Here is a 25,173-nt window from a genome sequence, read left to right as displayed (position 1 = left end):
TTTCATTTTAAAAAATGTCTAGCGAAAGAACGCTTGATGCACGTCTAGAATTTAAAACGATTTTCTACTAGTATTTTGATAAATACGTCGTTGTGTATGCAAGTTTCGTATAAGAAATTTAATTTTTTACTAGCAGCATCTCCTCGATCTTGTACGCCACATTTACCCTCTTGGAGTTCAAATTTCATTATGTAGCAATATATCATAAAAAAGTTTCAGTAGGCACGTTTAGAAAATCATGAAGTTTGCTTCAGAAGCGAGGTGAAAGTACATAAAGTTGCGGCCGATCATTTATGCCAAAGTTGGGAGATTCGGAAGCAGTGACAAAGAGGAGAAAATCTGATATTCCACCATGTTAATTTTCTCTGGCTCTGAATTGATTTTCTGCAGCTCATAATGCCTTTTTTTCGTAACCGAAACTGTTGCGCATTTTCCACCAAAAACAAAATTCCTTTGAACCCATCGATTGGGTCCGGTCCTGCCTCACCCTAACCACCAGCTAATTTAAATTCTTCATGAAGTAGTTAGGATACGCGTGCCAGCTTGTTAGAGGATGTCATAGATTTTTTCATCTAAAGCTTATGACAAAATGAATCGTGCTGATATTGATTTAAACATCAAAATTTAATATAAACGAGGGAAATTTGTCAACAACCCCTAAACAGTTTTTTGCGGAACCGCGAGAACTATTCCAAACATTTTTGGCTGTTTCTTATCACATGGAATGCTTGTAATGGGGTGGATGACAGTTTACGCCCCCAGAAACTTTAATATCGTTGTTTTATTCATCGAGGGATGTACTTCAGGTGTTGCATGGAACGTCGGTTTTTGTAGGGTGAAGTAAATTTGAAACAGATGGCTCGGGCGCATTTTGAGTTTGTTCAGCGATTTTGGGAGGGACATATTAACTACGAGGACGCGTGATAAGCGTTCGCTCAAACGTTTTATGAAAATCGGAAGAATGCTGAAGCGAGCGGAAATGTACACAACAATGACTTTTCTAAAAGTTAATATCTCAGACTTGAGATATCATTCAAACACAAACATTTTCTCTGATTTGGTTTACATGCATGTTCTATGACGAGCCTTGGGCCTAACTGCGTTTTTTATTCTACGAGTTTTGCTATGTTGGAGAAAAATATTTGCGTCTTTTGATTACACTCAGATTCTTCCATTGTTGCCAATTATTTTGGGTTAACAGAACAGGCAGACTTTTCCATTATTTCCGCCGTTTAAATTTTAATTATTTGATAATAACGCAGAAATTGAAGGTAATGGAAAATTTCAGAAAAAAATGAGCACAACTCTACAATAAAAAATTTCGCCGAATCCCATTTATTATCCAATGAAAATTTAAAAACCGTCCGTTCAATCAGCCTAATTTTATTTTAATGTCCGAGTTTAAAAGCTGATTTCAGGTACCTATAAATTCTCGATTAGTCTCCAAAGAAAAAATTCCATAAACATAAAACAGGATAAGGTAATAGCGAAGAGATTAACCTTAATAATAGGACCAGACTGCAAAATGGCGAATAAAAATGAAAGTAAATAGCAAACGTCCCTGCAAAGAAAAATCAACATAATCTAAAATTAAAAACAATTTCTTTGCGCGAGTTATTTAAGTCGAACATTTCCTGCTACTAATTTAAATTTCTCGTCAGTGACCATCAAGTCTTTGTTCTATTAAAACCGGCGTTTAATAAATCGCAACAAAGTGCTGTTTAAATATTCATGATTTCACGTTGAATATTTATGGAACGAATTCCTGCTAGAAAAATTTTTACAGTTCCTCCGATAGCCCTCGATTGTGTCCATAAGGGTCAACACGTGACCATTGTGTAAATAATTAACGTAAAGAGGCCTTTAGTGACGTCAGTGCCCTTTTCCTTTATTAATAGGTCCAGAAACTCCCTTCTGTCAAGCGATGTCAATAGCGTGCTGGAATTTCCGTTTAAATAATAAATCCCGAAAAATCGACAAAGTAACTTCAAATATTTGGAAAGTTTGTACTGAAAATAGATGAAAGTGTGTCTTTTGTGGACTCATGCTTTAAAAGTGTGAATTGCAATTGCTTTTCAAAGAGAGTGGCGACAAAGGGAATGTCGCATGTAATTTGCCTCTGGAGGATTGCAGCAGGAGAAAAGTGGGAGCGTTGCAGGAAATGAAATCTGTTTGCTTCAGGAGTAGTACTTTGTGAAGTTTGGTTGGGAATCTTTGAAGGACCGATGAAAGCGGCAGAGCTTATTTATAAGGTTTTGCATCTAATTTGTGCAGTTTTCTAGAGGCGACGAAGTAGTTCCAAAAATGGACGCTTCTTTAACTTTTAATTAACTTTATACGCAGGTCGAAAACTTGCATTGCATTTTTACACAGAGGTGGAATATGCCGCAATATTGCCTTCCTTAAAAAAGAGAAATTCTAAGATTCGTTTTAGTGTCTCGTTCTCTTATATTTTTGAAATCAGGATTTTTTCAGTTTTTTAGAATTTTCTCGTGTTTGGATAAGATTGACTTTAGATTTTCCGAGGTTTGATTATACATTTGATTTTCTTGATATTGTCTTATTAACTGCCCAAAATTCCAAAATATTAGAGCAAGAAAGACCAATAATAAAAATTTTCATTTTTAGGACGAACCAAAAATTTTGAGTATTTTAATATAAAATTCCATAACTTTGGCTGTTGTAATGTTAAGACAACCAAATTTGGGGGAGTTACTATTTTAAAGACACTTTTTTACAATTACAATTTACAATTTTAGAAATTTTCTGTTTTAGGGTGAACCAAAAATGTTGACGATTTTTATATAAAATTTCATAACTTTGGCAGTTTTAGTGCTAAGACAATCAAATTAGGCAGTTACTACTTTCAACATACTTATTAATTGCTCCAAGTTTCAAAATATTAGAGCAAGAAAAAGCAATTTTAGAAGTTTTTATTGTTAAGACGGACCAAAAATTGTGACTATTTTTATATAAAATTTCATAACATTGGCAGTTTTAATGCCGAAACAATAAAATTTGGTTTTAATCGATACTTTCGATACGCTTAATAGTTATGCGAAATTTCAAAACATAGGAAAAAATTCCTTCAGTTTAGCAGCGCCCTTAGGGTGCGGGCTCCTTTATTCTATTTTTTTAAGAATCATATCGCTTTTTTAACTTTTAATTAGATTAGTCGAACGGATCCGCAACTCATTACCCTCGCATCCGTTTGGAAGCTTCCCACCCCCAACTAATGGACACCGGTCAGCCGTTAAGGGTAAACAAGCCAAATAAATGACCTACTCGATCAAATCCCTGTGACGTCGCTGAATAATCCCTTAAACCCACCTCTGAAGCACTTATTAGTTTTCATCCAACGACTAAAACCTGCAAAGACGCCTAATGGAAGAGGTGTCGAAAGCTTCAATCTCCCCACAATTAATAACCTGAAAAAGTTCGATTAAAAAAATCCTTGGCCCATCAAATTCCATGGCGCCGAGTTGAAACAATGAACTCATTCGATCGGCTAAGATTGAAAAATCGCCACCTCCACCACCCCCTAATTAAAGTTTAATTAATTCGCCATTTTAATTGAGCAGAGCTTGTAAATTAGAGAACCAGTCGGTGTCCTGTGCTGTTCATTCAACCGGAAGAGTGACAAATGTGCTGCACTTGATGATGTCACGTCTGGACACTTATTATAATGCTCTATAATAATTCTATTTTGTCAACTTGGCATGTGCAAAGACAGACACGTTAATTAGAGCAGAGTTGCGGGCTAATGACCACATTCAAACCATTCGTTCGAACTGGTTAATTGGTAAGCTCGTGCTCAAAAGAAAATTAGTGGTAATGAGGAAAAAATTACGACTCATTTTAATTGTGCGAAGGCGCGAAGAAGAAAAAACGGTCCTGAAAGCAACACTATTTCAATTATACCACGCCGAGATTAGTAAACAAGCCAAGTAAACTACCAAAATGATGAGTGGTAAAGTTGGCGAAAGTTGAAACTGTGCAGTCACACTCATTAAACTTCAGATTGATTTCACAATTAGCTACAAGCTCCACACTGATTATAAATTCAAAGCTAGAAATGTCATGTCGGCAGTTTAACTTCCCAATGACTAGACAGAACTCATCATAACTGACCGCCAGTAATTAAAGCAATTCAATTCTGAAAGAAATACAATAAAAGAGTGTATCTGAGGCCAATGAGGCCCTTTCAAAGCGAAACTAATATAAAACAATTTTCGAACGGAATTCTAAGCGCAAACTTCGCCCAACTTTACCAATATAAACCATGAAATAAGAGAGATAAAGCCCTGGCATCGGCGCTTAACGCGAGTAAATAATGAGATTGGTAGCACTGATTATCGCTGAAAAATTCACTCGCGACTTTTAAATAATTCAGAGAACAAACCTTATCTTGTCGATGAAATAGGAAGCGCCGCGTCATCAAATGAGTACTGAAATTAAAAATTCGGAGATAATGAAGATAAGTGCACAATTTTCTTGGATTAATTAACATGCTTATCTTAATCTTCTATTCATAAATGTTACAAAAAATAAGTAGGCTTTTCCGGACACCTCGTTAACGTAAATCGCTGCTTATCTCGTGCAAACACCGGAGCAGGAAGTGTCCCGGAACACGGCGATTTTTGGATTTTATATCATCGATGAAGGTTATCTAATGTTTGCGTAAACAAAATATGCAGTAAAATGCTAAAAGTTTTAATTAAAAAGGTGAGATAATGTTATGTGGGTGTTTGAGCCGCGAGCGACAGAATTTGGTTTCAAAAGGGGAATACTCAGTTACAAAGCGAAACTTTTTTGGGGGATTTTTATTTTTGACCTGTGTGGCATCACTTTTTTTAAAATCATCATTTTAAAAGTAAAAATTTTGAGTAGTTTTTACTTTCATCACGTTTGTCAGTTGTTACAAATTACATTCTATTAAAATAGGAAATATCAATTTTATAAATTTTTATAGCTAGGACAAACCAAAAATTTTGATTATTTTGTATAAAATTTTATAACTTTAAATCTTTTATCGCTACGACAATCAAACTGAGAGTAGCTACTTATTCAACACGCTTACTAACTGTAAAAATTCTAAAAAAATAGAGCAAGAAATACCAATTTTAGAACCGAGCCGCCTTTCGCAATTTCGTAATTTTACTAAAACGACCAATATAACGTACCTAATTATATGCACAAAGTTGACATTTTTCAGTCATTGAAGAGATTCTCCTCTGCTCAATATTATTACAGAAATCGTATTAAATTTGCGCTGAAACATTTTACCACGCCAAAATTCCACGACAAATTAAATTCTCGTTTTTAGAAAGACACTGGTGGATGCGCCGGGTCAGAATTTCTAATATTAATCCTAGCTTGCAAATATAAAGAAAACTGCACACGTACACGAGGTCAGAGTTGCATGGAACAAACTTCCTCCAACAAATATCGTTACCGACTCTCGAAGTACAATTAAACTTGAAATAAGCAAAGCGCGACGTAATTTAGTTTGTTGAACATTGATACATTTAGTTGACTTAGGTAAATTGTACGTAATAATCTGATTTTAATAGAAAAAAAACTAAATGTAAAAGAACAATTAAATATGCAGTTTGCTGGTTTTACAAGAAATTCAAGCTGACGTTCACTAGTAAAGATAGTTAGCTAGACCTGGGCAGACAAGGCAGACAAGCCAGGAAGTTTTTGCAGCAACAAGAAGGATTTCAACCAGAGCTAGCAGAACTGACATGTTAATATCTTGTTTCGCTCACACGTAATCTGCAAATCTTTGTAGCATTTTCAGAATTCATTTTCGACGGTAGAACAAAGAGAACAAGCACTATTTGTTTTTGTAGGTATCAAATAGATTTCCACTCCCTTCATTTACTTTCACAGATTGATGTCACAGCGTCCTTTGTACTTCCAGTTAGCTTTGTATTTATTTAAAAGCATTGTTAGAAAGGTTAAAGCTCTGGTATGTTAGAACATTAGTCAACACTTTGTAAAATTGATCATTAAAAGCTCTACTTTGTAAAGACTAATGAAATATTAGTAGCACATTAACTAAATGCCGTCACTCTGATCGGATCAAGGACTAGTCTTAATCCGGATGATTAACGTACCTACATAAACTAACATTCTAAGCACTTGCTGCTCTAGTTATGTTAGCTCCCCTCATTTTCACCAGCACTACCTCGTTATCTGGTGTATTAATATTCTACCAAAGCAACAATCACGCGTTTACTTTCAGATGACGCCGATTTCACTAATTGTGGAAAAAATTAGACCGAAGGAGTGGAAAATCATTTCTCAAGTAGAATGGACTTTTTATCTCGAATTTGAATCAGTCCATTTTGTTTGTCATGTAACTTCTAAATGACAAGAGATAATAACATGTTTAACACCGCGTTAAAAACCAGAGATTTCAACCTTTATAACATCGTTTTAAGTTCATTAAAAAATCAAAGCATCAATTTAGGAATTCCATGCAAAAAAGTATCAAAAAGTTTATAATAATAACGTGGATTTTTCTTCAATTTTTCTCAAATATCTTGGCAAAAACTAACTCTCCCGGCGACTTCTATATTGCCTTGAGAAGCTTATTGAATTACCTTTTCAACGATGTATTATAAAGTTTTGCAAGTTGTTAAGCAAAATTGGAAAAAAGCAAAAGGGAACGCGGTCTACCTACTCAAAAAAAAACTTATTTTACAAACATCTCTGAGTCCTGACCTGAGCAAAACTGTCATCGGACATCATAATCTGGGGGCAATTCAGCGCCAGCACAATTTTGTTGACTACTGTTTTTGATTTGCCCAAGTTTTCCCAGTGATTGATCGTAATTTTGCCGAAACTCCGCCAGTTCTAGCAACTTGCAAATGTAATTTCATCACTTAAAGTAACCGCAAGTTTCTTGATGGAATCCTTTGAAGCAAGACGTCGTGTATGTATCGAATTGACAATGTCGTGAACAGCGTACGTGACGTCAAGTATTCCAGGATGGTAAAGAGCAAAAGTATGTAAACGACATCTGCAATCGTAAACGTTTCTGCGGAAAATTTATAGAGCATGACAGAAATGGAGAAGTAGCACATCCATGATATAATAACGACTTTTATCGCTTTTTTACACATGTTAAGAAGACGTTACAGAACGATCTTAGTACATTTATAACCTTGCAACCACCTATTCAAGTCTCCAGGAAGAATATCCTTGTTAAAGTCACCACGGAATAAGTGGATTCTTCAAATATTTGTCATTCCGAAAGAGAAATTTTAACTTGCGCCAACTTTCCTCCGGTTTGTATTCCTGAGAGACTTTCCGTTGGCACCACTGCTAAATGTTCACCTTTTGAAGTTTCTCGTTAGATATAAACAGCAATATTTCGCGAATTGGATTTCTCCAAAAAGGGTCTCTTTCCTCATAAAACTGCAATATTTCTCCTGAAAGAAAAATGCACTTTTAATGGTTCATTTCCATAACAATAGCACTTGATGTCTTTTCTACGGAACATAACTCTAACTAACTACAGATCTAAATGATTTAATTTGATATTTAAATTTTTATTGTGCGACTGCTGCGAGCACTGTTGAAACTTCCTGAAAATACGTCATCCAAATTAAACTTGGCGTGTTCTTTTGTGGCAAATGCACAATAATTCAATCTATTGTTGGTTAATAATAAATCAAAATTTTAATTTCCGGTGAGTGTGCAGTTTTATTGTGACAATTTGAGCACCGCGTGCTAGGAATAAATTGAATTAAAGTTTATTCATATTGCTAATAACCGAATTAGAAGAAAAAACAAAGACGGAGATCAATATTGTAAATCCCAGTTATCTTTACAGTTGCTCAATTCCAATGAAAGCGCTTTTCTTTGCTATTACCATCAATTTAGAATATGTCAGAATCCAAATTAATCTAGATTTCACTGTCGTCGTCGCGACTCCTGATAAAACTAATTTTAAAATTGTGTGCCGCTTCCACGATTACCCATAGAAAATTAAGCAAAGCACGTAAAAATCACAACAAAGAAGAATCCGCTAATGTCGGAATGCTCCCATGTAATTATTTCCGAAATTGAAAATTCTCTTCGCCATTATCCGAACGAAAATCGCTATCAATTTTCTTTGTTGGTATTATTTTTTCTTTATACGTAATATCCCAAACGTGCATCCTAAATTTTCTTTAATTTTTTCACGAAGTATAAACTCATCTCGTTGACTGAAAAAACGCCTCTTGAAAATAGGATTTATCCGGCAGCCCTCGGGTGATACGAGCAGCTTTTAAATTACCATTTTAAATCAGGCGCAGCGAACGCACGTACGAGCGATAGAAAAGCCATCAAACACCTGTACTGGAGACCGGAGGCGCTCCGGGCCAACTTACCGGAATGCAGTCAAGATCAATCTGCATCGCAATGGATGATTTTATGCAGTGATTAAACATGGGAAAGCTTGGACGGTTTATCAAAGGATTTCGTTCTTTGGGGGAACGGCGAATCTAATATTGACGGATTTCAGTTTTTCCTTGTTTGGGAAGGTGTGAGAGGATTACTATCGGTAGAAATAATAAAAATGGAGAGCTGCAAGAGAGCATAACGTGGTACTCTCTTAAACGGATTTTTAGGAAAATATACCTCAAGTGGCTTCAATGTGAGCACCATAAAAGCGGGTTTTTTATTTTTTTTATATATTTAAGACTAAATTAAACTCATTTTACCTATTCGCATATTGTACCTACAATAAACTGCACAACAGAGGCGGATTCAAATTTATTGAGACTTTTTTGAAGACGTTAGATGCTTTTTTGGTGTTTGGTGATTGGAATTTTCTCTTTAGATTTTCTATTCTTTTTAAATATTTTTTCTGTACCTATTTATTTCCCATGGATTTCTTTGTGTTCAGTCTAAATTGTCTTCAGATCTTTCTTAGCTCGCTTATAATTAATTCTCTTTTGACTTTTTATAATGTCTCTTACGAGTCTCTTATTCTCATTTTTCTTAGATTAATTTTAGAACCTCTTTAATGTCTCCTCCTTAAATTTATCACATTTTTCTAGACTGTGAGTATTCTTCAAATTTTCTAGATTTTCTTATTTCCACATATTCAAACTTTTCATCCAAATTAATTTAGATTCTGTGTTTTTTTTAGGTTCTCTAATTTGAATTCGTTCTTGATTCTCTTTAAATTCTTCGTATATTTTCCAGATTTTTCCGGATTCTTTGTGAACTTTTTAAAATCTTGAATTCTCTTAAACTAGTTATTTTTATATTTTATCTTCATGCATTCTCTAAAATTCTTCTCTTTAGATTTTATGTATTTTTTTTTAGATTTGTTAAATTCACTTTAGATTTTTTTTTAATTTTCTAAATTCTCTTTAGAGTTTCAAGTTTTTCTTTATATTTTCCTCAGATTCCTAGATCTGTTTAAACTTTGTAGATTTTCTGTGAATTTTCTAGATTTTTCTAGACTGTGTAAATTGATTATTGCATTTTCTTTAGATTGTCTAAATTTTCTTTTAATTCTCTGAATTTTTCTCAAATTCTATCACGATTCTCACTGGATTTTCTCTATTAATTCTTTTTTATTTTCTTTAATCTTTGATTTTTTTGGACCTTGTAGATTATTTTTGAGTTTTCTTTATAAATTCTGTTTAGAGGCTAGAACTAGAGATTTTCTTTGAATTTTTTCTCAAATTTTCTTTAAATTTATAATTAAGTTATGTTTAAATTCTTCTTGATGGGTATTTCTAGATTTTCTTGAATTTTTTGTAGATCCTCTTGATTCTATTTAATTTTTTTTGTAGATTGTCTAAGTTATCTAAAAAATTTTCTTGTTCTTCTATTAAAGATCTCTAGATTTTGCATAACTTTAGAAATCTTTCAAATAGACTCCAAATTTTTTAGTTTTTCTTACATTCTCTAAATTTTTTCAGAGATTCCTTAGAATTTTTAAATTGTCTGTCTTTTATATTCTCAAATTCTGTGTTCTATCTTAAAATTTCAAATGGTCATTTTTTTATAATCTATTGCAAAAACTTGGGCCTAAAATCCACATTTTTAGATATATAAATATAAAGAACAAAAGGATAAAATCAGAAAGAAGTTTATTTAACATTTTAATTTCAAACTTGATCGCGAAATGCTAATAATTTCAAAAGTTTGACACACTTTAGAGTTAACTCCTAGTCTTCAATTTCAAAGGTAATAATGAATACTGAAGTTGCGGAATTAAAACTTTTGAAAATCCCATCCAATCTCCGAAACCTTGGCCTCGTTAACGGATCAAATTATTGAAGGCTCAAGAAAACTAACTACCGTTTGAATGAGTCAATAACTGGATCTTCCAGTCGGTTAAAATTTCTCCTCCCGGAAGTCTATGATAATAACCTTTTCATAACAAAGTGATTTTCCTGGTTGAAGTGCTCGAAAAATTGCCGCCCTCCTATCATTCTATTAGAAATCTATCTAAAAGTTATCGCATCTCACTGGAAATGGCAGTTTGCTGTCATCTGTCACGGTTATAGCTCAGATCAGGGTATTTCACTCCAAACAATTGAAAAATATGCACCGAGTCCATTTAACCGAACTTAATTGAGTCTACTCTGTCAGTGAAGATATTCCGGGAGAAGTCGCTCCGGTGAATATGTAAGCTCTGTCCAGCCGCAATCCTCCCATATCCACATTTCTTTCCGGTTCACACCATCCTATGAATTATTTATGGGATGCGAACACGAATTTCCACGTAACACCAGCACAATACCGCCTCTTTACCGTTTAAATTGTACGTTCGGAAAAGTGGTTTGTAAATATGCATCCGCCTAGTGCTTAGTTTCGTGATTTTGAAAACATGTTGAATCCGGTTATGTAATTTTTACAGGTTCTCCGGTTCCTTATCCGATTTGAAGATAAATGTTTCCTAGATAAAAGCCGAGGAGTGAGACTCCAATTCACTTAGGCTCATTTCAGTTTCTGAAAACATAGAAATCGGAGTTTTGTCCTGTCCTCGGGAAACTTTCTATTTCTACAGAAAAAACCTCAAAGTTTAATTAGCTCGCAGTACAAGACGAGAAACGCCAAGATGAGATTTTCAGTTTATGTTTCTATAAGAAAAAATTTATTTGCTCGCAAGATGAAAGAAATTTCTTAATACCGCTACAGCTGCTTTTAGGGAAAACATTCATAAGTCTGCACAAATATGGGGGCAAAATCGATTCCTCGAGAAAATGTGATTTAAACAAGAGGACGAAGACTCATTATAAAATAGTAGCGCTAGATTATTTACGGGCGTAGATACGCTCGGGGTGGTATTTTTCATTATCGCGGGAGTTAACTCAGTTATAGAAGAATTAAAATGGAAGCTTGACAAGTCTCTGAGGACGAAGAGACTTATCTCAATAGCGCCAGCTCAGGGCTTCCGTCCAATTATTTTCAGGCTGAATTTTAATTTGTTGCTCTGTTTTTATTTATTGACTCGGCGCATCCACCATTGCAGGTCATTCCTTCCCTTCTTCGCAGTCATTTTCACCCTCTTTCCACCATTTCTTCTCGCTGTTACAATTCGCCACTTCAATCCACTTAGAAGCCCGCTAGGTTGGTATGCGTGTTTTCCTACCCCCTGCGCCCCTGATGATATATTCATAAGGTCGCGTTTAAAGTACGTGCCATTCCGCTTAAACTTGTTGCCAGCGCTATGCGCAGATTATATTGAATTAAATATTAATGGGCATCAGAACCGGAAGGGCCGGAACGTCATCACGGCTTCTCCTCCAATCAAAAGCTCGTCCAACTAAAACTAACATCACGACTGATGTTGTTTCTACAGTTAAACTAAACACATTATTATTTTGTGTAATTGCAATGTCGAGAAGGGTTGAGATGATAAAACGCGGCACGACGGATGGTCTAGTGGCTCATGGGGGCTGCGGGTTTAATGGAACTTTACTGTGGCAGCGGTGACTGAAGTGTTAACAATGTTGGCTTCAGTTAAACGTTAGAAATAGAAGACTGCAGACTTAGTTTCCAAACAAGCGCAAGAGTTAATTAAACTGTTCCAGCTTGAGTATTAAATTTTCTGTTATCCAATATAAAAATTAAATTTCCTCAAGTTTAAACTATACAAATAAGAAACTTCCAAGAATGTTGCCGGGAAAAATATGTTCCCCAAGGAATATAAACTTTGCGCTGGAACCGCACTTGGCCCTTGACAAATATTTGAAATATTTCCCAGCCCATTGCAACTTATTAAAACACAAACTCGTCATTGCAAAGTTGGGTCAGAAGGTAATTCCTGCCAATCTCCCAGCATCGGAAGGCAGTCCCTTGACTCAGCTAAAACAAACAAATCGCAGGTCCACGTTGACGGAGAACTGTCACCAAGTCCCAATCTCCGCCATTGTTTCAAATTAAAGAAAAATCTTTTATCGCTGTCTTGAAAAGATAAACTCTTTTCTTTCTCCGAACTCCCATTCAAACGGGATAAGCGCTATCGGCCGTTCCTTTTGATATGCAGATTTACCGAGATTGTCGAGTTCTCTCGAACGGAATTTGTTCTACAAGCGGTGGTGTATTAATACGAACCATATAATGGCGGCGGTATTAAACGATTTTTTGCCTTAATAAACCGTCAAGGCATTGAATTTTGGATTATACGTTATTTTTCCTGAGAGAATTTACTAATTTACAAAGGAGCTATTTTCGAAATCAGCAAGATTTAAAAAAGAAAACAGATGTTAGAAATCAGTCAATTTTGTTTAATGAATGACGCCACAAACAACTGTCAAATTTAACATGATAATAAACAATAAATTATAACAAAAATACCTGTAAATCTGCACTAAAAATAACAAAAACACATTATTTACTGATAGTTCTACAATTTGGTGACAAATCAATTTTCCAAGAATTTTAAAAAATTAGCGCTCTGCTGAACGACTAACCACAGAGCCGCATTTTGAATGTAGCGCCTACAAAAAAATGAGGTTTAGGTTGCAAATGTCCGCTCAAGGTCACAAATTCTAAAGTTTTCATCGTGTAATTCGTTCTGATTAAGTTTTGCAATGGCGTTGTAACGTGAATTGGGTTTTGGGGAACAAAGGAAGATCGTATAAGTTATGTCTTTGTAATATTATGTCAAAGTCTCATATCAAAATGAACAAATGTCAAATTCTGGGAATAATGATACCAACCTTGACATTTTAGAGGGTTTAGGTAGCAATTGTCCACTTTGCGAGTATTTTTTTTATTTAAGGTTGGAATCTTGATAAATTAATTTTCGAAAAAGTTAGTTTATAGTAACCTCAGTTGACATATACCTAGTAAACATTTTATGGCTTAAGTCAAACCACCCATAGAAATAAAACTGGGTGTTGTAAACTGCAGCCGACAAAGTTCTAGGTAGAGAGTTGACCGATGGTTGAATAGGCCCGCATTCATTTCGTGCTCATTTATGGTCTCCAATCGCAAGGATTAGTACTGCCCGGCCCTCTCATAATGTGGCCATAAAATTTACTAGGTATATGTCAACTGAGTTTACTATACTAAGATTCCAACTTCAATTAAAAAAATAACTGTCAACTCGCTGACCGGTCAATCACAGCGTCGCTTTTTAATTTGGCGCCTGTAAAAATTGTCTGCAGGAATGAGGTTTCGACGTCTGATTTTATTTTCAAGAACTTGTGTTATCTGTCGCGACCAGTTAACGAGACGTTGTCGCACCTGCGTGCTATTCCAGGCAATAAAACTGCAATAAAAATATAGCACGTTTGAAAAAAAGTGGTTGTTTACACAGCGGTAGATTTGCATTGAAAACACGCAAGTCTGAAATTGCAGATGGTGCGTTCTAGCACGCACCCTGAGAAAGAGAATATCATTTTACAAATGTTGCCCTCAAATCGACTTACATTCTGAAATGAGCTTCTCAGCACGCTTTTTTTCGTTTACGAGGTATTAACTCTCTCCACAACCTGAGTCAAAATATTCCTTGCCCGGCCCTTAAGGCGATGAAAAGTTGTGGAATATCAATGTTTTTGTTTGAGCGTGGGTAAAAAATTATGAATATTTGAGTGAAACGAACTGGGAATTTGTCCCGGACTGGCTCAAAGTGCTCGGAAAATCGAGTTTTCCTCGTATTGGAATTATTGTCCAGTTGAAAACTCAATCTAAAGTAGGATATCCATAACTAAATTCCCTGCTCGCCTATTCTAAATTTAATTTGCGACAGAGAAATTTCCAGCTGACGCATGCGAAATTTATCACATATTCAGCCTTTTCAGACCCCAATCAGTCTTTTCCTTTCCGCTAACCTGCAATTAGTGCAGAAACTAAAATTTCCGTTTTAATCTCGTTGAATCCTGAAAGCATCTTTGTAGTTAACGGAATTACATACTTGCACGTGAAGATAAAAAGACTATTCGAGAGGAATTATAGTAGAAAACAACCCTGTTCTATTTGATAGTCGGAGTGGAAATGTGAAACTTGTGCTTTATGGGAAGCCGGACAGATGTTTGGTTTTGAAATTGTGAAATTGTTCATTATTCAAGGTTTAATTTAAGTGACTATTCATGAAGTTAACTGGCACTGCTGACTGGAAACCCCTTGATGGAAAAATATAAAAGGAGAATTTTTCTGCAGTAAGCTCGCAGTTTATTGCAAACTTTGTTTTCCTCTGTTTTGCCTTTAATTCGCTGATTGATTGTTCTCCAACTGATTCGAAAGGGAGTCGACCAAAAAAAAGTCGGGCGAATTCGCTGATCACGTTTCAAATTTACACCGCTTCAGTGAAATTGGTTTTGTTCTTGTTAAGCGACTAATAAATGATGCGAAAGTTCGGGATATTTAACACAAGCACGTATTGTCTAAGTAATTAATGCAAAACTTATAATTTAATAACAAAGACACTCCAACTCATTTTTGTACGAAGGAAGGGCGGAATTAAAAAGGCGGTGAAATGGTGGATGCGCAGCGAAATTTTTATAATGTTAATGAACAAATTTTGTATTGGAGCAGCGAAAAGTCTTTTCTTAAGTGTAATTTCCTTCTGATTCTAAATTCAAAGCCCGTTTTGCTCCATCAGGTCAGGACTCAGATTTCTAGAGCACTTTTAAGCAATTCTATAACTTTGCAAGTTTTTAGGAAAAACTAAAGAAAGTATAGCAAAACCTAAAAATAATTTTTCAAAAATATCTCCGAGTCCGGAACTGATCGAGCAAACAGATTTCAGACTTGGAATGAGGAGGACATTCCACTTTTACAATTTGTTGACTGGTGTAATTCACAATTTGAAAGGTTTCCGGTCGCATGTTTGGAAACCCATAAAATATTAACTCCATTGATTAGCCCGAAAAAATATAACTCGATTTAAACTCAAACAGTCCCGTTATAAAACCCACCGAGCGAGTTATTAAAACAGTAAGCTAAATATGAGAAAGAACCCCGAAAAGCTAAAGAGCAATGAAGTGGAGAATAAGGCGCAAAGTTAATTTATTTTGAGTTTCTATAGGCTATCGCAGCCAATATTACACGCGAGGGTTGCTTTTCATTAAAATTATGTCAATTTAAAAACTCGTGAAAAATCCAGCTTCCCATATTTGAAAACATAAAAGCGCCCTTAAGTTCCTTTAGGTGTAGAAATGTTTACACAGGACTAAAATTAAGCTCATAATAAAATAATTATAAACTAATTTCGTTAACCGCGTTCCCGAGATAACAAATCGCTTCTCTAATCTTTCATCGAGTTTACTTTCATAATTTTGCGCCTCTTTCGCTAATTTCCTGGCACAACTATCGCTTGGGAACGCTCGTGCAGGTAAGCGCAGCCGTCGGTCACACTTTCCCGGCGTTTGATGGCGGGCAGATTTCCCCAAGGATAAGGAAGATTTTCCTCATAACTCGTCAAGTACGGCTCTGTCTCATAACTATAAAAGTATAATTACCGAGACTAATAGGGATTTTTTGTGTGTTTATAGGACGAGCTAAATCCCTAAACCATACAAACTTGTTAATTCCACCTTCGGGTTCCGCTCTCCGAGGGTTGAAAAGGGTACAATTAATTGTGAACGAGTCACGACGGCGATGTTAATCTCGTCATGTGACAAAATGAATTTATGCAATAATTAATTATACAAGATGGAGGGAAAAATGGCGGATGGGTCTACGTGAACTGTCACTATTGTGTGATAAATTTCATTATGGCAAAGGGGGCGGAATAAGTTTGAAAGGTCAATACAAACACCTCTGAATAAAATAGGTAATTTCATTTTTCTACTGATAAACCAACGTCCAACGTTAAAAATTCAAATTCCCTGTTTAAATCGCACAGTTGACACTAGCAATAAAACTGTCATGACTTATGCCCCGTTAATAAAAAAGAGGGCAAAGACCAGAGACCGCGAAAAAATAAAATGCCCTCGAGACCAACTCAACACACTTTTTATTTTTTTAATGGCTCGCGCTTATAGTTCACCCCTCCCATGTGTACTGGTCCATGTAATCGCACTAAATGTAGAATTTCCGTTTTTTTTTTTACTCCGTTCAGAAGATAAATTAAGAAGTGGTAATAAAACGTGTCCATAAAAGAAGCCGAGTATTTTACCAACGAAGACATGTTCGCTATTTTTCCCAGAATTAATAAATGGCTTTTTGCAGAGGTTTAATTCCATGCCAGCAATCTAGGGCCAAATTTAATTTTGATTAAAGTCATCCTAATTGCATCGACTAAGATGAAATAGCAGTACCGCGCGCCACCGTTTTGTACAAGTTAATTCGGTTTTCATCTTATAAGGTTCTTCGACGGAGTCATGAAGGGTGGAATAGGGTTGGATAAAATTATTTTGGAATTTAATTGGATACGCGGGCTTTTTTCAACCCTTTCATTTTTTAATGTTTATTAATTCCATGGCGGGAGGACATTATTTTTAATAATGAACAGTTCAGAGAACATATTTAGCAGTTAAGCGAAGAAATTCACGGTGGATGGATGCTTTCAGAACTGGGTGTAATATGAATTAAAATTTTACAGGAGGTGGGCCGAAATTATTACAAACTTCTATTAAAAATTTGTTGTTATTAATTACATAACTAGTTAAGCATGTAAGTTTTAAGGTTGAATTTGCAGAGTTTTCGAGTCTTGGCGAATTACAGTGCGCTTCTGTTGAATTTTTAGGTTTTTAATTTGTCATATTTTAGGTTTTTCGGATTGACAAGTGTTTTAATTAAAATTGTAAACTGAGTGGAGTTTTCCCCGGATTTTTACTGATTTTTGCGACATATAAAACTAGGATTCATTCCATGCTCGTATTATTTTTTAATAACACAATCTGAACCTACCTAAAAAAAATAAAGTTTTGTTGTTTTCAATTGCGCACTGTACAACATTCGTGCCGCAATTAATTATGAAGAATTCAATTCCGTGTAAAAATATTACAGGATATATTCCAAAATGAAATAAATATTTTTGCTTATAAGGCATTGTTTTATAAACTAAATGCTTTTTGTGATGATTTCCTTTCCAAAAATTACATTTTGCAAAAATAACAAGGATAAACATTGAAGATTGATAATTTAAGAATTTTAGGAATCTTTAAGAATAGAATTTGTAAGAACCAAACAATCTCAAAACAGTGTAAAAATCTATAATAATAAATTGTTATACACTTATTTACTCGTACTTTGTCAAATTCCAAGGTTTTAAAACCAGAAACAGATTTTATAGAAATTTTTTATTTCAGGTAGAATTGTAAATTTTGAATATGGATTCAATATTAAATTTCGTATTTTCGCTAATTTTTGTAATATAAGAATTAAATTTGGACACTACTAATTTTGACATCCTTATTAACTCTACCAAGTTGTATAATTTTAGCAGTACAACAATTTTTTTAGAAATTTTTTATTGTAAGGCGAACCAAAAATTGCTAATATTTCATATTAATTTTTGTATTTTCGACAATTTTGCGAATACAACAAAGACATTTGGAAACAGTACTACTTATGACACGTTTATTAACTCTGCCAAATTCCATAATTTTTTAACAACAAACAGATTTTTCAGAAATTTTTTATTTTAAGGCAAACTAAAAATTACCAATACATACATATTCCTAAATTTTGTATTTTCTCCAATTTTGAAAATAGAAGAATGAAATGTGGACACTTTGTCACGTTTATTAACTCTAACAAATTCCAAAATTTTACGACAACAAATAGATTTTTTAGAATTTTTTTATTTTAGGGCAAACTAAAAATTTCTAATTTTTTTTATACCTACTAAATTTTGAATTTTCGCTAATTTTAGAAATACAAGAATAAAATTTGGACACAGTTCTACTTTTTACACGCTTATTGACTCGGCTAAATTTAAATTTTAGAAAAACAGATTTAAAAAGATGCATAATGTCTTTCCCAACGCAGTGAAAGGATAATAACATGTTAAATTCCCATACTTCAGAATCTAAAGATCTGAAAATTTTTTAATTAAAAATGTTTTAATATTTTAAGGACTAATAATAATTATAACTAAAACTGTAAAAGCAGGCCTATAAATTAAAAATAAAGTTGATTTTTCTGTAAATTAAAATGGAACTGATGTTTAAAGATACTCCTCCATAATATTGAGAATAATTCATTGGACACGAATACAAAAAATCAGATAAATCACTAATTGGTGGGCTGAAATCCCAATTTTTTTTTTATCAGTGCTCGTATAGGTAAATTTTACATCCCCAATTAAATATTCCATTACTCAATGTTTAACAAGTCTCTTTGCCGACCACAAATACGTAATAAGCGCATGTAGTCCCCATTTCAATAGGTTAAAATTTCTTCCATTCAATTTCTAGAGATTCCACTCGATGTCCAATGAAAACTTTTCCAATATAACACAATACTGTTGAAGGGAAATAAATTCAAGTCCAATACCAAATTTATTAATATAAAAAAAAATTGAGTTCATCACGGGTTATTCTTAAAAAGCACTTTAGCTTCTAGAATAACACACATAATTCTTTTGCCGGTTTGGCCATCAAACATGTCGCCTCTCACCCTCCAAAACCATTCATCTACAGGGAACAATAAAAAGGCGGTCACGTCAAAACTGCTGTTGATGGACTTGTAAGTCCCCTGAAATTAATGGAAACTTAATAGAGTGTTTACCAAGTGGCGCCAACCGTTTAACCTTCTTAATCGGACATTTCCACTTGGGTTGGATCGTCCCAAAGAACGGATTCCACATTTCAGAATCAGACTGGATCATTTTGCAATATTGTTTGGTGGTAAAGTGGTGAAAGTCTTCGCAAGTATCTAAATTTTCTTTTGACCTACATCTTCGCACGCTCAGATTTAGCTGAAAGTTGAATTGAAAAGTTTTTCGGGGTTGGTATGAAATCGATTACCGAAGGTGGACTTATTATGTCTTCAATTACGTTTATTGTGGAGTTCATGAATAGTTTAGTACCGACGTTTTGAAATCCGTAGTAGTTGAAAAATATCTTAATTCCTTTATATCCACGACACATCCCATCGAAACGATCAAAACGAGCCTTCTTTCCCTGAAAAATGCGTTTTAATGATGGGGTTGTGGAGGTGAAAAATTACCCCAATGTGCATCACATCCCAGCATAACATTTCCATGATTATTATGCTGAAGAGGAATATTATACTGGCGGCTTTCATTGTTGATGTTATGAAACCGAATAATAGCAAATCTATCAAACATGTTATTTAAAAGCAATTTATTCTAACGACAGATTAAACTTATGAATCATAACTGTCAACGTGTTTGTGGCGTTTTCTAGGTTAATTACGTATTAACTCTGACTAATTCCAAAATTTTAGAACCAGAAACAGATTTGTTATAAATCTCTTATTTTAGGACAAACTAAAAATTTTCTATAGTACGTTTCGTAGTTTTCCTAATTTTTGGAATACAAAAATGAAATTTGGACACAGTATTACTTTTGACACGCTTATTGCCTCTGCCAAATTCCAGAATTTTAGAACCAGAAACAGATTTTTTTTTAATTTTTTTTAAATTTTTTTATTTTAGGACGACCTGAAATTTTTACAGTTTGCACATTAAATTTCGTATTTTTGCCAATTTTAGGAATACAAAAATGGAATTAATGGAATTTGGACACAGTAGTACTTTTGACCCTCTTATTAACTCTGCTAAATTTCAAACTTGCAGATTAAGAATCAGATTTTTTAGTATTTTTTTATTGTAGAACAAGCTAAGCTAAGCTTTCCCACATTCCAAATTGTTGATTTTACATTTCGTATTTTTGTTAATTTTGGGAATAAAACATTGAAATTTTGACACAGTACTACTTTTGACACTTATTAACTCTGCCAAATTCTGAAAAATTACAACCAGAAACAGATCTGATTTAATTTTTTTTTATTTTGGGACGATTAAAAATTAAAAATTTCCAATATTCCATATTAAATTTCGTATTTTTGCCAATTTTAGAAATATGTACAAGAATGAAATTTGGACTCAACACTATTAGCGATTCACGTTCGGTAGAAGTAACTAATAGATACTTTTGTGTCGCTACGTTGAATTTCTGAAATAACTAGGAATTAAACATTGGCATCATTGTCTATCAAATAAATTTGTCATTTAAATTTGACAATACAACGAGATGGAATCAACTATTACAAGACAAGCAGTTTCAAAAGGATTAAAACAGGATTGGAAGGAACAAAGTCAGGGAAATTTATGGTTAAAATCAATTTCGCAAAGCACACCAAACAACTGGAAAAACTTTGTTTCACACTGCGAAAACTTTGTTTCACCTGCGAAAACTTAATTAGGCAAGACTGGACAGCACTCATGGGAGACGCAGCTGTAGACAATATTCCACCAGTCATTGTAACACTAAGAAAGTTAGATTCAGAAGATGAAATCAATGAACTAGTTGAATCTGATTCGGAGCTCTTCTTTTTCGTTTGGAAATTAATATTTACCTTTCATGACAAACCAAAAACTGTCATTTGGATGACATCTGTTTTACAAGACATTACACTAGAAAAATTATAACCTTAGTCACACAGCTCAAAAATAAAAGTTACTAAATTTAGTTACTTCTACCGTTCGTGAATCTTTAATACTTTTAACACGATTATTAACTGTCCCACATTCCAAAATTTTTGAAGCATAAATAGATTTTTTAGAATTTTTTATTTTAGGACGAACTAAAAATGTCCAATATTCTGTATTATTATAATATTCCGTATTTTTACAAATTTTTGGAGAATTGCTTTTTCCACACCCGAAAATATTAAAACTTTATCAGCCCATCAGATTTGTAGAAAATACAAATGCAAAAACAGATACTAGCACTCGGGTGAGATTTGATAAAGTCTAAACATTTTCACAATCGTAAACTGCAGTTCTTTATAACACCACTTAAGTTCCCGAACATCTGCTGCTATCATTAAATGTCGGGGCCTCCGCGGTATAAAATTTTAAATCATTGTAAATTTATACAGCAACTGGAAGAAAAGTCGGCTACATTACAAAAAGTTTCGCACAATTGAATTCGTGTTTGTCAGTTCAGATTATGGAAGCTGCGTTAGTTCTTCAAACAAGAAAAATGTGCTTCGCCTGACATCCAGCTGTAATTAAGTTGTATCTAATTGCCGCCAATAAATTATCCAAAGTCGGTACAAAGTGAACAGTATAATTAGTAGTATTTGCCCTAGTAAGAATAGAACTCCGAGAGTCGACACAATAACAACATTACGATAACGTTTGTACTGCATTAACAAGATATTCCCTACATCCTCCGACTCTTGCCCTATTCCAAACAAACCTCATCATTTCAAAGCCCTAATTCCTTCCCACGTCTCCCGTTACCAAAATTAATAAAATTCTCAGCGCTAGTTTCAACGCAACGATGGTTAAACTTGTGCCTTTTTCCTCAAGTTTACATAAGCTGAAACCAGCGGAACGAAACTTGAGAAAGAATCACGCTCCGTCTAACATCGTGGGCTGAAATCGACGCCTGTTCCAAGTGGTAACAGGAGATTTGTGGAAGAAATGAAAAAAAATTCAAAAGGACTGGGGATTGGGGGTTTGCTTGGAATTATCACGACTGAATAAATAAGTACTCGTGTAATTATGGAGAAATACTGAAAATTGCTGGGGACATTATCTGGATGTGAGTTGAAATATGAGCTCAATGCGTGAGTTTCATACATAAGTCAGTTAATTTGTTAAGAAATATGGTGACTACATTATAGGCGCCGTCTGGAGGAAATTGTCGTTATGATTTCATTGGGGCAGAATTGAACAAGTGGTTTAGATTTCAATGGTAATAGAACACCAACGCAACTTACTGAATTTAAGACAAAAATTGTATTTTTATGTGCTCTTAGGATCTCGGACATTTTTTTTAGTTTTATTGCACGTTTCTAAATTTTTTCTGTACTTTCGACACTGTTAACAAATTGACGTGTATATTTTTCCTTCATGTTTTAAAAATCGCCGACATTCTAGTTTAGAACTTTAAGTCGCTGAAAGCAATGGCAGATAGCACTTAAGTTGATTAAATTATTCAGCACTATTTCCTTGTTTAATGGTGTTAAAATTAAATTTTCTTTTAACAAATTAGAGACAGGTCTACATGACAGCTCCAATAATTTTAACGATAACATCTGAAATTATAGTTTTATTTTCTATTTATTTTCTATTTCTATGTATATTCAGCTAGATAATTTGACACCAAAAGAAATGACTAATTAGGTAACCTAGAAAACACGACAAAAATTGTTGGCGATTGTTGGCAATTAAAATTAGAGAAACAATAAAATTTAATATGGAATTTTGGAAATTTTAAATTAATTCTAGAAATATAACAATGAAATTTGGACATGGTACTACTTTTGACACGTTTATTAACTCTGCCGAATTCCAAAACTTTTAAACTACAAAAAGATTTTTTAGAATTTCTTTATTTAGATGAAACTAAAAATTTCCAATATTCCATATTAAATTTTGTATTTTTGCCAATTTTGCGAATACAACAACGAAATTTCGGCAAAGTACTACTTTTGACACATTCATTAACTTTGCCAAATACCAAATTTTTTTAACTACAAATAAATTTAAAAAAAAATATTTTAGGACCAACTAAAAATTTCCAATATTCCTCATTAAAATTCGTATTTTTGCCAATTTTGGGAATAAAGCAATAAAATTTTGACACAGTACTACTTTTGACCCGGTTATTAACTCAGTCAAATTCCAAAACTTTTGAACTACAAATTGACATTTTTTTAATTGAGAACTAACTGAAAATTTTCAATATTTCTGATAAAAATTCGTATTTTTGCCAATTTTGGAAATACATATAGAAAATTCGGTAAAAATTATTCCGAATTCTAAGAAAACCTGAAAATCCGGAGATCCACTCGAGCGACAATTTTTGGTCCGTACGAAGCTTGAACTTTACATTACGCAATTAACCCTTAAAAATAAATTCAAGTGCTCCGCCAGTATTAAGTTTAATACCGTTTGATGAACCCTTTCCATTTCCCCTTGGTGAAATCCGAACAAAAACTAAACGAAATGGAATCCCAGAATAATGAATGCGAGCTTAGGAAGATAAGAATCGTTTAATTTTTGTGCGATGGTGCGTTTCAACATGAATTAATTTCTCTCAACGTTTGTATCATTTTTTATTGTAATAATCACGTAGTACATCCGGCCTAATTAATTCCACTGCTGCGAACCTGGTCTCCGTTTCATTATTCAAATTGGTCCGATCTTTACTAAGCGCGTCGTAAAAGCAGCGCCGTAAAATTTTATCTTTGGGTCTTTTGATATTCTCACTCAAGTTCAGGTCTCACTTGAAGAATGACGATGTTTACAATAGCTATAAACTTCTCTGTTCTTTAGATAATTGTTTATCTTTTATTGTAGAACGTCTCAACGTCTTGTACGAGAAGAACTGGACCCGATTGGTAACCGAACAATTGAAGAGGTTTGAAAGAGCCGTCGTGGAAGCTGGAAAAGCAGATGGAGCGTCTAATCCTGGAGCGCCTCATTGGACATTCGGTGGAGCGCTTTTATATTCTCTCACGCTGCTCACGACAGTCGGTAAGGAGATTTGAGGATTCTTTCAATTATACTTGACGTTGAAGATGTCGACACTTTGGTTTGGTTTTACACAATTTCCAATAAGTTTCAAAAGGTGGGTTTAGATTTTCGCGCAACCTTTAACTTTCACGAGGAATTCAATAAATGGAATAGTAAGTGCTTCAACACGCAAACGCGTTGTTTTTTTCTTATTTGGGTATAGAAAGAATAAAATTCTATCGAAGCTTTGTGACTGAAAATACTACATTCTTGGTTGAAAACTTCAGACGGTTCTAATAAAATACAATGTTGAATTTTGTGCAAAGGTCGAGTTTGCGACACAACAGAAGACAGAGGTTCTCTTTATGAACTGGGTTTGATATTCAAACTTTATATAAGTTTTATTACATAAATAAAGCATCCCAACCCATTTGCCAGCTAAATTAGAACGCATAAACAAATTTACGAGCCTCTAGAGCAAAACAAAAAATCGATTTATCGCAGACATTTTCAAGAACAGTTTTACTGTTTTATGAAAATTCACGAGGGTAAAGACAATAGAAAAATTTAATGCCTATCCGCACGAAAAAGACTAAAATCTTGACTACCTGCATATGTTTCGCGGATTTTACTCCTATTTTAATTCACCAAGTGGACTGGAAATTGAATACTGCTAAGCGAAACCCAGGAATAGACTTATTCTTGCTCTTGCTAGACTGTTCTGGCTTTTGCAATTTTTCACAGACCCGTTTACACTGACAACAAGGAAATCTCCGTTTTTATTTACTATTTTTGAGTCGTGGATCAACTCTACCAATTTGCAAAATTGTAGAGTGAAAAACTCAAGTTTTGAAGCCTAAGCAATTTCCGACATCCTGCAGTAAAATTTGTAATTTTGGTAATTTTAGAGCTACAGCTACGAAATTTGGGGAAGTTACTATTTTTGAGTCGTGTGTTAACTTTACCAAATTTCAAAATTATAAAGTGGAAGGACCAAATTTTAGAATATTTTAATGAAAAACATTTTTTTGTGCATGATTTAATTAGCTAAGAAATCGATCCAATAAACAACAGTTTTGGATATGCAGCCAATG

The 25,173-nt window shown here is 34.1% G+C and overlaps 2 protein-coding genes across 2 annotated transcripts in view; one reads left to right on the top strand and one right to left on the bottom strand.

Moving 5' to 3' along the window:
• The window catches only part of LOC148171368 (potassium channel subfamily K member 18-like), an 88,401-nt gene that overhangs the window by 55,229 nt on the left and 7,999 nt on the right, over positions 1-25,173 (top strand). The window contains exon 3 of the mRNA XM_088040861.1: positions 23,924-24,100. Within this exon, the coding sequence (XP_087896987.1) occupies positions 23,924-24,100 (177 nt within the window). The remainder of the gene's footprint in view (positions 1-23,923; positions 24,101-25,173) is intronic.
• Positions 18,949-19,668, bottom strand: LOC148171370 (uncharacterized). The gene is made up of 4 exons (XM_088041178.1): positions 19,591-19,668; positions 19,389-19,544; positions 19,172-19,339; positions 18,949-19,116 (listed from the first exon to the last, which is right to left on the bottom strand). Exons 1-4 carry the CDS (start codon positions 19,666-19,668, stop codon positions 18,949-18,951), a joined length of 570 nt encoding a protein of 189 aa, XP_087897304.1.

Source organism: Gnatocerus cornutus, chromosome 7 (genome assembly GCF_029298725.1).
Source record: "Gnatocerus cornutus isolate USDA-ARS CGAHR chromosome 7, icGnaCorn1.1, whole genome shotgun sequence".
Classification (NCBI taxonomy): Eukaryota; Metazoa; Arthropoda; class Insecta; order Coleoptera; family Tenebrionidae; genus Gnatocerus; species Gnatocerus cornutus.
Note: the sequence above shows the minus strand (reverse complement) of the source record. Positions and strands in the feature narration are given on the sequence as shown.

Coding starts and splice junctions, on each gene's coding strand:
- LOC148171370 (XM_088041178.1), bottom strand. CDS start 19,668: ATGAAAGCCGCCAGTATAATATTCCTCTTCAGCATAATAATCATGGAA. Junction 19,545..19,590: donor GGGATGTGATGCACATTGGG/GTAATTTTTCAC, acceptor CGCATTTTTCAG/GGAAAGAAGGCTCGTTTTGA. Junction 19,117..19,171: donor GGAAATGTCCGATTAAGAAG/GTTAAACGGTTG, acceptor CATTAATTTCAG/GGGACTTACAAGTCCATCAA.